Below are 15,155 nucleotides of genomic sequence, written 5' to 3'. Positions count from 1 at the left end.
AGCTCGGCCAGCCTGCCCGAGCTGGGAGAGTGGTCAGTGCTGGCCTGGCTCTCACCCTCCCCTTTGCTAGACACCCCCCCCCCCAAGACACTCTTGACCTTAGAGATTCTCCCCAGCCTGCGGATGCACAAGGTATGTGACGTTAGAACAGAGACACGGGGGACGCGGAGTCAAGCAGCAGGACTGTAGTGGTGGGGGGAGGCCCCACAGTCCCGTCCCATGGGACCTTCCCAACCTGCTCCTGGTTTTTGTCAGTCTAGTGACAAAGAGTCAACAGCTACCACCTTGTACCATGTCCCACCCTCTCTGACTGTAACATCTTTGCAAAGGTCAAAACTCTGCTGTCTGCAGACAGTTCGACGTCACTGCTGGAGAGATTCTCCGGGTGCCGAGCTCTGGCTCGCCAAGGTTCACCCAGAGTCCCCGCAGCTGGACCACCCAGACAAGTGACAGCATCGTAGCACAGAGTGGGACAACAGCGAGCTGTGACCTTGCCCATCCGGCTATCAAGCCGCAGCTGAGAGGAGGGAGTTGAGTATGGGGCAGGAGGTCCCTTCCACGGGGCTATAGGAGGACTCCTCTGGAAACCCCGTCCCTCTAAGACCATCTGCAGGACAACCAAGGCCACCGCCTTCATTTTCCACCAATGGGAGGCAGTAGCTTTCACTACATAACCCAGCACCTTTCTCCACCTACCAGGGACGTCATCTCTCTGCTCCTGGTGGCAGGTGTACAGAAGGGCGGCCCTGGGTCAGTGGAAATAAGCTCCAGTCCATCAGGGCCCTTAACTAGAATATAAGGAGCCTCCCCTACCCTAAACAAGCGGGGGACCCCTCCAGTCCTGGCTCCCGGTCACAGCCATGTGGCCTGGGACAAGTTGGTTCACTCTCCAGCCCTCCAGGGCACCCAGGATACGCTGGCGAGGACGGAGCAGGGGAGGGACATGCCTTCCTGGCCTGAGTGGTCCCAGCATGCGCAGGAAGCAGAGGTAGGTCAGTGAAGACCAGGTCCAGGGGTGAGCAACCGGGTTCGATAGCCGATTAGATCAGGGGAACGGAGAACAAGACAAGAGGGTCCTTGACATCCCCTGTTAAGTATGACAATGGGGCCACAGAAGTACAACAAATTCCCGGTGAGACCCAGGGACGTGGAAACAACCAGGGACACACTTTCATTAACTGCGCGCCTTCTCACATGATGTGAACTCATTTGCTCAGCGTCTAGGTGACTCAGGGAATTGACAGAGCCCAGGGGAGAGGAAGATGCAGTTAGCGGGGTCCCACGGCTGTCGCCAACCAAGACCCAAGAGGATTCAGACAAGGCGAGCGAGGCTATCGACCAATGGTTGTGGAGGCGAGCGAGGCTATCGCCCAATGGTTGTGCAGGCGAGCGAGGCTATCGCCCAATGGTTGTGCAGGCGAGCGAGGCTATCGCCCAATGGTTGTGGAGGCGAGCGAGGCTATCGTCCAGTGGTTGTGGAGGCGAGGGAGGCTATCGCCCAATGGTTGTGGAGGCGAGCGAGGCTATCGCCCAATGGTTGTGGAGGCGAGCGAGGCTATCGCCCAATGGTTGTGGAGGCGAGCGAGGCTATCACCCAATGGTTGTACAAGGGAGTCTGAAACAGGGTGCAACCAAATTAATCTGCACCGACGTGGACCACACTGCCATTTAGTTAAGGACACTTTATGTCATTAATTCTTACAGAGATAAGATAAGTCTCTTCCGCAAGCCCTCTCGGGCAGGGGCAGCGCTGGGGCAATGCCCGGCTGTAGAGACCTGGCTCTGGAGGCTCCCTGAGCGGAAGACTGGGTTATCGTCCATCCACCAACCAAAGGGAACTTACGGAAAATGGAAATGCATTTCCTTAAGTGCAAGTCAACTGGGCAAATAAGAGACAGGAAGAGCCTAACACTGAAGAACATTCCAGAACCACCCACAACCAGCAAATGAGGAATCGGATGACCCTCGTCTGATGGTCCTGCCTTACTAAGATTTGAGAGGACACCTAACATCTCTCCAGAGCCTGCTATGTGTGAGTCAAAGAAACAAGTTCAGGGTCACAAGGGAAGAAAATGGCCAAAACAAGGCTCTAGCGCTCTGATGTGTCCAACACACCACACTCCTCCCCGGGTCACCTGCAGGGGTTCTGTGTGAGTCCTGAGCCAGGGCCAATAACAGTGGCCAGGTGATGACTGACCGCTTCCCCTGTGGCAGACACAGCTGTCACATCTCACTGGACCTCCACAGTGACCCTCTGAAGAAGGCATTCTTGCAACCCCATTTTACTGCAGGGAAAGGACTTAATGAGGTGCTTGAACGTCTATCCATCCCCGTCCAGCAGGGAAGACCCGGGGAAGAGGAGCCAGAACCCAAGACTGGCCTGATTCCAAGTCCCACTGCCTTCACCATGGTCTGACCAACCGCCAGACCAGAGTCCCGGGAGCCCAACCCCCAGATGGGAGTTCCAGGAGCCCAACCCCCGTCTGCTCAGATGTGCAGGTAAACCCGAGAGACTCCGTGCAGGGATTGAAGGATTGGAGCCGGAGCTGCATACCCGCTCACAAGCGGTGGCTACATCTGCAAACGCGGGGGGGGGGGGGGGGGGGGGAGGGGGGGGGACCAGCCCTGACCGAGGTCCCGGGGCCCGAGTCACCTTGACTACTTCCCCGCCGTCCACCTTCATCAGCTGCCTCAGGTTCTGCTGCAGCAGGTTGGTGTTGGAACGCCATTTAAGGAGCCCCAGGAGGTCCACTGCAAAAAAAGACCAGGTCAAACCACTCAGCAAGCAGGACTCTGTCCTTGTGGTGTGCACGTCCGGCTAGGTGCTGTGCATTAGGTCCTGAACAGAACAGTCAACCCCAGTTGGAAACTGCTGCCAGTGAAACAGTCCACAGCTTTCTAACGCCCACTGGGGCCGAATTCATGACCTCCACCTACCAGGAAGGGATTTCTACGTAACACCTTACAAGCATCCTTAGGGCCTGACCAGGAGGTGGCACATTGGGTAGAGCCTAGGACTGGGATGCAGAAGACACAAGTTTGAGCCCAGGGCAAGCTGGCTTGAGTGCGGGCTCACCAGCTTGAGCATGGGATCATAGACATGACCCTGTGGTCACTGGCTTGAGCCCAAAGGTCGCTGGTTTGAGCAAGGGGTCACTCGCTCTGCTGTCATCCCCAGGTCAAGGCACATAGGAGAAGCAGTCAATGAACAACTAAGGTGCTGTAACTATGAGTTGATGCTTCTCATCTCTCTCCTTTCCTGCCTGTCTGTCCCTGTCTGTCCCTATCTGTCCCTCTCTCTATTCCTCTGTCTCTCTCATTAAAAAAAAAAAAATCATAAAATAAAAATCCTTTGGAGCCTAAGAAACAAGGCCCGGCCTCTCTGACTGAGCAGAAGGGCTGGGGGAGGCTGCCCCCACCCCAGGTGCTATCCTGGTATCTCCTCTCAAGTTTCAGAGTAAGAATCTATTTTATTTCTTTCTTTTTTTTTTTTACATAAAATAATTTAAAATGACTAACAGAAATTCAGGTCCTGATACTGTGAGGTGACAGGTCTGAGCAGACAGGGACCCGGGCCCCCAGAGGCCACTGAAGCGCTGAGCTCACTGTCCTTGCCCAGGCCTGACCGTCCTGGCTGTTCCTCATGGTTGCGTTCTGTTTGTTTACTAGTCGAGATACCACAAACTGAATGTCTTCGGTTTGTACTGACTCAAGGTGGACAACAACGTCCACATAAGGTTGCGAGGAGAACAGATGTCCTTTAAGGCACGAAGGCTGGGAAGCCGGCACATCTCCAGGGAAGAACAAGTGTCTGCACAGTTCTACTTGAAGTTATCTTGTTACCCAGTTCGTGAACAGACACAATTAGCACCATGCACCCAACCTGCTACTGCTGTGCTCATCGGGAACTAACTTCGGCTACAGAAATGGTCTCCATCAGAAAAACTCTGGGAAATACTGAAAAGACAAATGTAATTTGGGGGGCTAGGTGGGATTCCAGGGAACACAAGACAATACTGGAGTTGGAGGATAAAGCCACACAAAAAGCACACATGGGATGAGCATCCTCATTCCCATGCCCTTATCCCCAAGTACAGCCGACACAGAGTTTAAAAATGGTGACATGTAAAAGCCACAGGCCTTGGCCAGTTGGCTCAGCAGTAGAGGATCAGCCTGGCATGTGGATGTCCTGGGTTCAATTCCTGGTCAGGGCACTCAGGAGAAGCAACCATCTGCTTCTACACCCTTCCCCCTTCTTTCTCTCTCTTCCCTTCCCACAGTCATGGCTCGATTGGTTCGAGCACATCAACCCCAGGCACTGAAGATGGCTCCATGAAGCCTCTGCCTCAGGTGCTAAAAATACCTCAGTTATGAGCATGGCCCCAGATGAAGGTTGCTGTGTCTGAGCTGGTGGCAGGAAGGGGGGCGTGTTTCTGGGAAAGAGAGCTCTCCCTGCCCCCCCACCCGCAAGACGCAGGTCACACCAGGCTCTCCCTGTCCAGGCGCTCGTTCCCTGGGAGCCACTGCAGGCAGGCCTCTAGTCATTCCTAGTACGTGACTTCCTTTTCTCTGATGATACAGGCAGCTCATGGAGGAGAGGAGTTGCCTCTCGCGCTGTGGTTGTACACCCCCTCTGCATGCAGCAGCACCCTGAGGCCAGAGACGTGTAATACAGGCCTCAACGAGGACTTCAGCCACGGCTTTTCCCTACGGAATGGAGCTTCGCCATAACAAGTTACGGCCTCAGATAAATGACGCTCAAATGAGAACCTGGGCATCCGAGGTCAGATGGGGCGGCCCCGTCTCATCAACCTGAGACGTCACCATCCCCAGAGGGATCGCTGGCTGGGGCGGAATAAAAGCCAACAGGTGCCCCCCTTGCTCTTAGTGAACAGCATCACATCGGCATCTCCTTGTTGCCCAGCAACAGCTGCTAGGAGACCAGGGTGCCTCTCTCCCCCAGTACCAGGAAGACTATGACCCTGGGGCCAGGGGGATTCATGAAGCTCAGAGGTGAAAGAACTGTCCCCTTGAAAGAGTTCGGTGACTTTAATACCTTGGGGATTTCCTGGTTCCCTAGTTATTCAAGGTCCAAAGAACAACATCCAAACATGCTTTCAGCAGGGAACCCACATACAAGGTGGTGGTTTCCTACCAAGGGACAAGGGAAACACACAGCAGCACTCAACTGTCAGCAGCCCCTCCTGAGAAGCCCCACGGTGGGTTGGGGAGCTGGGGGGTGCTCATCGGACAGGCTGCCATTGCCCTGAGCTAAGTGAGGTATTGGTTACAGCCGTCAGGCCGGTGGACTCTCAGGACCCAGATGTGTTCTCAGCCAGAGAGTAACATCTGATCTACGGGGCATCCTTTCCACAACCTCGTCCCAAACCGGCCCCCGGCCGTGTGGGCCACATGCTGCCCGGGCACTCAGCCTGCGTGCCCGTGCACAAAACCCAATGCCCCGTTCCAGGGTGTTCACTATCCTATGGAGACTATTACACGGCCACAAACTAGGGTCCCTCATAATGTTGCAGGTGGACTAATGTTTCCGGAGTAATATTGCAGATGCTGGTATGTGTCCAAATGAACTCCATGCGTTTGAGTGACATCCTCCCACCCCCCCCACCCCACCCCCCCACACACACACGGCTCACTCATGAGACAAGGGGTGAGAAAGCACAGGTTGGACAGCCTGGGACAGCAGGGCCAAGGCAGAGACGTGGAGAGTTTGGAAGGGGCATGCACACCCCAACACCCAGAGCCCGTCTCCCCCATCTCGCAGTGGCCTCCAGATGATGGCGTTCTTTTGTCCTGTGCTTATCCTGTTAAAATACAAATGAAGTACTTTTCTTCCCATCCCTCGGTTAAATCTGAGACTTCTACCGGGACTTATACACAACACCGGGGACACAATTCAGGGCAACAGGGGACATTAATAACTGCAACCCACTTCAGGTGGAAAACAACGGATGTTTAGGCTGAGTTTCAAGAGGGCACAGTGTCACCCTGCATAGCTGTGACGCTGTCACATCTGAAGGGGAAACAATTTTCAAATGGTGGGTTGGTGCCGAGGAACCTCTGCCTCGGCTGGATGGGGTGCTTGGAGCCAGAAGCACCCCTGGCCAGGCAGCCATGTCACTGGGGAGCCCAGAAGCAGAGGTGACAGGGCAGAGCAGCCCGGCTGGCCCAGCACAGGGTGGCCAGACACCATCTCATGCTGCGTCACAGCTGCACGTAGGAGTGTCTTTCAGCAAGGGGTGCCTGATCTCACTCACGGGGGGACTAAAAATGGCATCAAAATCAACTTCTAAAAAGAAAGGAAACTGGTATTTTCTCAATGACTGGCTGGGGAGGGGACAGCACAAAGGCGTGGGTGCCCTTGCACCCCGGACCAGGCTCACAGGACCAAGTCCAAGGCCATGGCCAGGGCTCGACCCCGGGCCCTTGGACTGACTGCAAATCTGCAGCTTAAGACTTCTGCCAGGCCACCTTTCTTCGACCATAAGACCTTTTCTAAAACCACATCCACCGCCTTCACTCTCTTCATGACTCACCCTAGAGGAAAACCAGAGTGGGGATGTTCAAGTCCCGTCAATCCCTTCCCCAGCCCAGCGACCTCCACACGGACCCTCCCTGAGCAGAGCCGGGATGGCCGACCGGCCGTGTTCGTGCGCCTGCCAAAGCCTCCCCTGCTCCCCTGAAGGCACGAGAAGGACGGGTCAGGGGAGAGAGACCCGGGGGCGGGCACACAGGGCCCCAGACCCACCGTTCTGGGTGAGCTTGGTGGAGCAGACGAGCGTGGAGATCTGGAAGGAGTCCTTGCTGATGGTGCAGCTGCCCAGGCTCTGCATGCTCCTGCCCGTGGCCGAGTGGCCCTTCTCCTCCAGCTCGGCCTTCGTGGAGGGCAGGCTCAGGTACGTGGCCGCGTCCTCCAGCTTCTTCGCCTCGGCCTGGGGGTGGGAGGGGGCCACCGTCAGCAACCCATGGTGTCTTCTTTCTACCCCTGCTGACTCCCAGCCCCTTTCACCATCATACTCTCTGCTCTGGACTGCTTGCTAAACTGTGTAATCTAACAGTTTCTCAGATTCCCGTAGAGGAATCCACGTGAACAGAGCATGTCTTGACACGGCACCTTGGGTGTTACTGCACCCCGTCTTCTCCCATGAAGAACGGCCCCTGTTGGCCATTTGGACAATTACATGTTGCTGGACAGCAGCACTCTCCCACAGGGGAGCGGCGTCCTCTGGGACCAGGCGGCCAGAGAGGAGCGGCACCATCAGCGACCCAGCACCTGTCACACAGCCCGCCTACCTTATAGACGATGAGGTCGTGTTCTCCGTCTCTCAGAGTGGTCCCGTCATAGCGCATCAGCTTCACAAACGTGAGCGCAAATATCTTCTCAGATTTGTCCTTTGCTGCAACAGAAACCAAGAACCACCTTCAGCTGCTGGCGTCGCAATCTAATGTCAGAAGACACTACGAGGGCCACCATGATGGGAAGGGCAGGGGTGAGGAAACACTAGTGACCGCTTTAAAGAACACGCAAGGACCCAGAGACACAGGCACGGTGCTCCCGGCCGGAAGACTCTTATCACAAAGGGATCCGATGCGCTCAGATCAACCTGGAAGCTCAAAGCCATGGTGATGAGAATCTCAAAAAAAAAAAAAAAAAAAAAAAAAGAGAATCTCACAGAAGCACCTGCTCGCCGAACTTGAGCGCTGACCTGGGAGCAGAGGGCCAAGAAAACCAGGACGCTTTGGAAGGGAAGCTGGCAACCCCCGACACCAAGAGTAACGGCAAAGAGATGTGAAGACAGCGTATTCCGAACCCAGGGAGACACGCACCACTGAACACACAGGGTCTGCAGGTACAAGGGCATCGTTAACGACAGCCGCAGGGGCAGACCCTCTGCTGGAAACACTGGCCATCTGTACAATAAACAAAAACGGATAGATTCCTGCCTCTCCTTGTGCCGACAGAAATCACAGGGAGACTGAGGGCCTGACCTGGAAATCCTGTTCTCTCTGGCAAGCAAGTCCTTCCTCCACGGACCTGCACGTGGGACGCTACTTCCCCCGGGCACGAAATGGTGCCCACCACAGATTACGTACTCAATAAAGATCCATTTCGGCCCTGACCATGTTGCTCCGTGGACAGCACATCAAAGGTCGCATGCTTGGACAAACTTTTTTTATATAAAAAAAAAGGGGGGGGGGAGGTCTTTTACTTGAGGAGACACCAACAAACCCATTCTTTCAGATAGCAGAGGAAAGAAAACCGGGTGCTTTATTCCAGGGTGATGGTGGAAAAGGGAATGATCCCATTGGATGGTTGGGAAAGGTCTTGCTAAGAAGATGAACGACATATCAATATGAACCGAGATGTTAAGAGAAGAGAGATGGCCGACTGCAGGGTGCTAGAGTGAGGCTGCGTTTGGCTGGTCTGGGGCCAGAAAGCCAGTGTGCCGGCTGGTGAGTAGTGGACGGTGAGGGCTCCAAGTCAGGTGGGGGCCAGACCAGATAGGGTCGGATAAGGCATCTGGACTGAAGAAACAGGAATCACATGAATTCCTCAAGAGGCAATCTGAGTATAAAACGGAAACACTGAGTTTCAGAGCTAGAAAGCATCTCTCAAGTTCTGTATCCCAGAATTCTCTTTGTAGAGACTAAAGGCCAGCGGTCAATCAGAAGAGGAAGACACATCCACCACCCACCTTGAGTCGGAGGCTCAGAATATTGACCCTAAGACGCCGCTGCCTGAGCTGACACATGCCCTGAGTCTTTGCATTCTGGTGTCCTTCTGTACCCGATACATCCTAGGTGCTCAATAAAGGCTCATTAGATGAATGAATGAACGACTGAGTAACCAAAAATAAAAAGAGGGATAAAAGTAAAAAATATGTACCCTAGGAATAAAAAAAAAATCACTTTGTAAAAACACACTAGAAGACATGGAATAGTGTAATGTTCCAGTGAAAAGAGCAGACTCGTGTACGTTTGGGCTGAGAAGAAATGAAAATAAAGCGTGTCTCCATGAAGGCAGCCGTGCCTGGGGTGGACATGGGACCATACCCCTCACTGGAGGGATTCCCCTGACCCTGCTATCAAGTAGCACAGGATGAAAATGATATACTCTTTTTAGTAACATTGTATACCCTCACAGTGGAGGGAATGGACTGAACCTGTTACATGCTCACTAGCAGCTATTACAAGGTTGGTAACAAAATTACAGTGTCAGGGGCCCCACGCTGCAGGAGCAGGCAGGGCTGCCCCACTCACTGGGGGCCCCTTAAACAAACAGGGGATGTCAGCTCCAGCTCCTGGCCGGCTGAGCCCCAACGCCATTCATCTGCTAGGGCTCCGGAGACATATAAGCTGATGCTTCTAGAACTGCTAACAAGTTGCTGGAAAGTATTAGACAGTTATGTCAGCAAAAAACTTTCCAGCCCCAAGGGCAGATCCCAGAAATCCCAACTCCCTTGCTTGCTTTGGGGGGGGGGGGGACGCAGCTCACATTTTGCTGGGAGGGGGAGAGTGCAATGAGGCCTCGGGTTTTTCCATTTCTGACCCTAAGGGTCTGCAGGAGAGGCCCTGGAGGCCAGTATCATTCCGATGGCTGACAGCCCGGGGTCTCATCAGCACCACACTTAGGATGCTCCACACGTTCCCAAGCCCCACAAGCTGTGGCCGGGGAGACTTCATTAATTATGTAAATTTGTCATGGTGTGTCGGGTGATAGCATCTTGTCTATAATGAGTACTTAAAACTGACAAGAAAAACAAGGATTTTGAAAATTAAAATGCTACAGAAGGTACCCCTCTGCCCTAGTGTGATTTATTAATTAGAGAGAATGAGCTTGTTGTTATAGGGGAAGCGTGCTCAAATTCTGAAACAAGTCTTTTGTGGCTTCTAGAACTTGGTCCCTGCCCTCCAGTGTCCCCTTCCTACCTGCTCTCCTGCAGCCCTCAGCCTTGCTCTGGCCAGCTGCCACCCTCTGCTGCCCCACCCACGCAGGGCGCCGGCCCACCGCAGCCTCAGCTCAGGACACACCTGGCCAGAGCACCCCAGGCACACACCCCACTCTGCTCAGCCCGCACCGCTGCCCTGCACACAGGCCGCCCTGCTCCTTGGTTCTTACAGGCTGACCTCTGACTAAACAGGTGACTCTGGGCCTGAGCTGGGGTCTCTGAGCCTCGGTTTCCTCATCTGCAACACGGGAAGTGATGCCCCCACGGACGCGGTCCGGGCTCACTGAGGACTAGTTACGTCACACAGTCAAGCACTGTGTCAGGAGCACAGCAGGGGCACAGTGAATGCCGGTTAACATCCAGCAATAGCTGCTCTCGTCCAGGTTGAGCCATCGGGCTGCCTGTTGGCCCGGCCTTGGCCCCAAGGTGCGGATGCAATGGTGGGCACTGCCCCTGAAACTGCCTGGCGTTCACACCCCTGCTTCTGCCACTGTACTTAAACCCTGACCCTTCTAAGCTGGACCCCCGCCCGGCTTAAACACCGGGACGGGACGAGGGGAGGGACGACGCTCCAGGTCACTGCCGTCCCTCCTGCTACCCTCCACGCACCCCATTCACACGATGGAGCCCTGCTAGTCTGGACCCTGGGTCCTACCCACAGCACGGACACCTTCAGGCTGGTCTGTGCCAGCCCACACACCAGCCCTGAGCACCTCATGCCTCCAAGCCCTCTGAATAACAACGGGGTTCAGGCTTCCCACCGGCCCCACATGGGGTCCGCACCCGCCCACATCAAGCCTTTGCTCAGGTGCACCCTCTCCCAGGAGCCTCTCCGCGGCGCCCCAACACTGGAGAGGGCCCAGGTCAAGCAGGCGCCCAGAAACAGCAGGAGACATTGTTGCAGCAGCAGCCCTGTCTATGGAGTCTCTGCTCTACACTGGGCATCATGCCAAGGGTTGGCACGGCCACTTGGTCTTCTTGCCCTCCACCTGAAGCATCTGTGACAGGACACACACAGCCACACCACCACATTTCCCTCAATGCCACAATACACACAACTACAGTCGGCTGTCACTGTCACTGTCCCCAGTTCCCCTACCTCTCAGCCCACTGCCAGATGGACACAGAGCGTGAAGGGTGGGGGCCAGTCTTCCTTCTGTGACGTTATTTACTGTCTCACGCAGGGTTCTGTCCTTAGCGGACAATTGGTTCAACCAGGGTGATGAGACTATCTTTAGTCTCTGATAGTCAAGTCTTTTGGAAGGTAAACGATTCACACGTCAGTTCTCTCCTCCCAAAATCCTGGCCCCACAGCCCGAGCTGCACGCACACCTCCCACGAGAAAGGCTCCATCCGTGTTTTAGACACCAGGGGCCACCCAGAGAGACCTCAAGGTTTTCAGTTCCAACAGAAAGAGCAGGGAGAGCCAATTTTTGAAATCGACTTCTATCTAAGAGACTTTTCTGCTGGAGGAAGGGGTGCAGGTCAACGGGAAGAGAGGAAATTCAAAACCACAGCAAGCAGCAGCCCCTCATCTGAAACTCCTGAGGAGAAAATTCGGATGGCCTGTGACCGGCTCCATGAAAAGAGCCGGTGACATTTCCCAGGAACGTGTTGAATGTGGGACAGGAGTGCAAGGGTCCAGACCTCGCTGTGCTACAGGAACCACGTCCCAGAACGATGGAGAAACGACCCAGAATCAGTGCAGCCCAGGGAGCCTGTCCCCTCGGTTCCCCGGGGACGCACACGGGACAGCAAGGTGACTACTCACAGTCCTGGGAGGATCGATGGCGGAAGGTGAACCGAAGGTGACTGCGGTTGACATCCTCGATGGGAATGGCCACCTGGCAGAAGTGGAAAGGGAAGCGTGAGTGCCTCTCCTACGCCTTCTCGCGTGGACGGCTTGGCGACTCCCCCAGGCCGACCCCCAGGACCCTGCACGTTTCAGGACCTCCACAGAGGAATCCCTAACCCCCAGGTCATTTCCCCAAAGGCACAGGCCTTCTGGACCTTGGAACAAGGCAACATTGGGAAGGATGCCCGGCAACTCAGTGGGATGGCTACAGGTGTTCTACACGTTCTGATCCTCACCCTTAAGATGCCATTTTTAAAAGCTGCCATTTTCATTGTCAGCCCCGCCTAGGGGATGTGGACTCCCCAGCAGCTGCGGGGACCCGCCCGTGGCCGCAGGACGAAAGCCTGCCTGCTGTGACTTACAGTGATGGTCTCTAATGCTCAGGTCTAACAGCTGTAGCCACAGCCAACCGCTGGCCACTCGGGCCCTCAGTGTGCGGCTGTGGCGGGTGTCGGCATGGCGCCCTGTGAGTACGGGGGCCGTGCCGGGGTAACGGGACCCGTGTCCCCCGCGATGATATCCCCTCTCCAGAGTCCTCTCTGTGTTTTTCCATGTGGTGTAAAGACAGCGTTTCACACATAGAACAGACCCAGGACGAGAAACGCAATCACTGCCTCTCACGGAGCTCTGTCGTTTGTCTCCATGAAAGTCCTATTTTTATGTCCGAAGGGAAATGAGAGGAAATGTATTCCCAGAAATGCCACTGTGGTTCCTTAGCAACCTTGAGCGGCTTGGAGGAAAGCTCCCCCACCTCGCCTCGCCGCGCAGGGTGCCAGTCTGCCCGCCCGTGGGTGTGGGTGTGGGCGCGTGGCCCCGGGCTTGGCTGGGAGGTGGGGACTTCCCTGGGCTGCACATGAGCATTTTTCATCATCAGCCTCACGGGAGGAAATGACCACGTCAAGGATACCTTCACGGTCTCAAACCAGCGTGGCTGTTTCACTTGGTAGTAAATCACGGATTTGTACTCTGAAATCGCTTCGTCGCCGGCACCCGGGAAAATCACATGCTGGAAGGGAAGGCAGAAAGGCTCATATCAGAGCTCATGGCCATGAATACCACAGACATCTCCCCGCGTGCCGCCACCATCCCACGAGCTAGGAGAAGGAACAGACGCTCCAGGAGGGCCAGCACACCAGGAGCAATGGGGTGAGCCCGCAGCGATGGACAGACACATCCGCCTGATGCCACAGCTGGTGTCCAACCTTGCTCCCAGACGCTTAAGATCTCGGTGGCTATGCCACATGGGGCTGTCCTGTCCTCCACCCTTCTTGCCCTCACCCGTAATGACATCAGCCTTAGGGTCTGCAGAAAGTTGCCTGATTCACTCAGTAGGTCCCAAGTAAAGGGCTACAGACCCTAGGAGGTGGTAGCACTCCCCCTCCCGTTCATGGCCAGCCATAACACTGACCACTGGACGCCTGTGGGAGCAATACTGGGCCAGTCCAAGTGGCAAAGGCCAGCACTGCCCGGCGGGTGCACACACAGGTTGCCCTCAAGCCAACATCCATCCACAGAGGTAATTTGGCAGGGGTCAGGATACCTGCTTGGGCTTGGCCTCTGGTCATCGGAGGACACCACAGCCTCTGAGCACTTCCCAGGACACTGAGTCCTGCAGCGGCTGTGCCCACCCAGGAGGTCGTCCTGGTAACCACCAACACAACACCCAGGAGAGCACAGGGTCAGACATCCAAATTCAACAACCCAGCTCTGCCTCTCACTAGCGCTCAGAACTGGAACAGCCGATGGGTTTGGCTGGGCCTCAGTTACCTCCTGTCTCCCATGGAGCTAAGAATGGCCTGAGAACGTCTAGGGCCACTGGGTCCTCCAGGGACAGGCCGGCTGCCAGGACCCAGTGGCAACCAGCCTCTAGTCAAGCAGGAGACAGGGAAGAAAGAGCCCAGGGCCTCTCCTAGGGCTTCTCGCATTCTGTAGCAGAGCAGAGCGGGACACTCGGGAAGGAACGCTGGAGCACTAGGGGCTCAGCGTGGCCACGGAGACTACCTCCAGCCGCTTGCCGTCCTCGTCGTACACCGACACCGTGACCTCCACGTTCTTGGCCGTGGTTTTGCTTCCTTTATCAAAATCCCCTTGCACTAGTGTGACGTAGATATCATTCCGCACATCACCTGCGGGGGATAAAAATGGTACCTTTAAAACAAATCCATTATGCATCATGCAGCCCTGAACTTTGCAGAACTGTCTAAGGCGTGACCTCTCCTCGCAGGATATGATAAAGCAGGGGTTCCCAAACTTTTTACACAGGGGGCCATTTCACTGTCCCTCAGGCCGTTGGAGGGCCGGACTATAAAAAAAACTATGAACAAATCCCTATGCACACTGAACATATCTTATTTTAAAGTAAAAAAAACAAAACGGGAGCAAATACAATATTTAAAATAGAGAACAAGTAAATTTAAATCAACAAACTGACCAGTATTTCAATGGAACTATGCTCCTCTCACTGACCACCAATGAAAGAGGCGCCCCTTCTGGAAGTGCGGTGGGGGGCGGATAAATGGCCTCAGGGGGCCTCATGCGGCCCGCGGGCCATAGTTTGGGACCCTTGTGATAAAGGCTCCATTTGAGGGTGACAAAACGCTTTCTACAGAACAGCCTCAGCTTATGCAGGTGGGAACGAAAGCAATCCTTGTCAGACTCTGGGAAAGAGGACCGATTTCGAGGCTCCCTGATTATCTGCCGGGTTCCTGCCTTAGGGCTGAGGAGCTGCCACACCTCGGGGCAGCTGGTGTCCCCTCCCCCCAGGCAGACCACATGCTGCCAAAGGGTCTTCAAGGACGCATCCCCTCTCTAGTGTTCACAGCTCACTGCCACTCATGTCCCCACCCCCAGTGAGACCACTGGCTGTGGTCAACTGAGTCTCTGTAGCCAAAGAGCATCTAACAGCCACCGGGACACCCAGCGTGACAGGCGGTACTGGTCCCCTGCGTGACTCACGCAGGGGTGACCAAGAAGCTGACTAGGAAGTCACAACACAAGAGCCCACGTCCCACCTGGCCTGGGATTAGGGATGAGGGCCATGAGGGAAACTTCCTGTGTGGCCCCCCTGCCCTCCGGACAGACGGCTGTCAGAGCTGGGATGGGGCCACAGCGGGGGAAGGAGAATGACACAAGATTCGTGTGTCTATTATTATTATTATTATTATTATTATTAAAGTACAGTTGACGTACAATGCACTTGTACATCTTAAAGTGAAATGCAACTTAAATTGCCCAAAAATAAAACAACGCCACTAACGAGCTGGAGACATTCTTTGCCCTGGGAGCACACGGAGCCCCTGCTAAGGGCGCGATGGGGAAACGTCGGGAGCTTC

General features: G+C 55.0%; 1 protein-coding gene across 2 annotated transcripts in view; it reads right to left on the bottom strand.

Annotated features, from left to right (window-relative positions):
• The window catches only part of DOCK1 (dedicator of cytokinesis 1), a 437,923-nt gene that overhangs the window by 342,908 nt on the left and 79,860 nt on the right, over positions 1–15,155 (bottom strand). For both annotated transcript variants that reach the window (XM_066240428.1, XM_066240429.1), the window contains exons 14-19: positions 13,825–13,949; positions 12,731–12,829; positions 11,740–11,812; positions 7,312–7,415; positions 6,767–6,950; positions 2,654–2,751 (exon numbers count right to left, since the gene is read on the bottom strand). In XM_066240428.1, coding sequence (XP_066096525.1) covers positions 2,654–2,751; positions 6,767–6,950; positions 7,312–7,415; positions 11,740–11,812; positions 12,731–12,829; positions 13,825–13,949 — 683 coding nt within the window. The remainder of the gene's footprint in view (positions 1–2,653; positions 2,752–6,766; positions 6,951–7,311; positions 7,416–11,739; positions 11,813–12,730; positions 12,830–13,824; positions 13,950–15,155) is intronic.

The sequence above is a fragment of the Saccopteryx bilineata genome, chromosome 7 (assembly GCF_036850765.1).
Source record: "Saccopteryx bilineata isolate mSacBil1 chromosome 7, mSacBil1_pri_phased_curated, whole genome shotgun sequence".
Taxonomy (NCBI): domain Eukaryota; kingdom Metazoa; phylum Chordata; class Mammalia; order Chiroptera; family Emballonuridae; genus Saccopteryx; species Saccopteryx bilineata.
The sequence above is the reverse complement of the archived record's forward strand: the minus strand, read 5'-3'. Positions and strand labels throughout refer to the sequence as shown.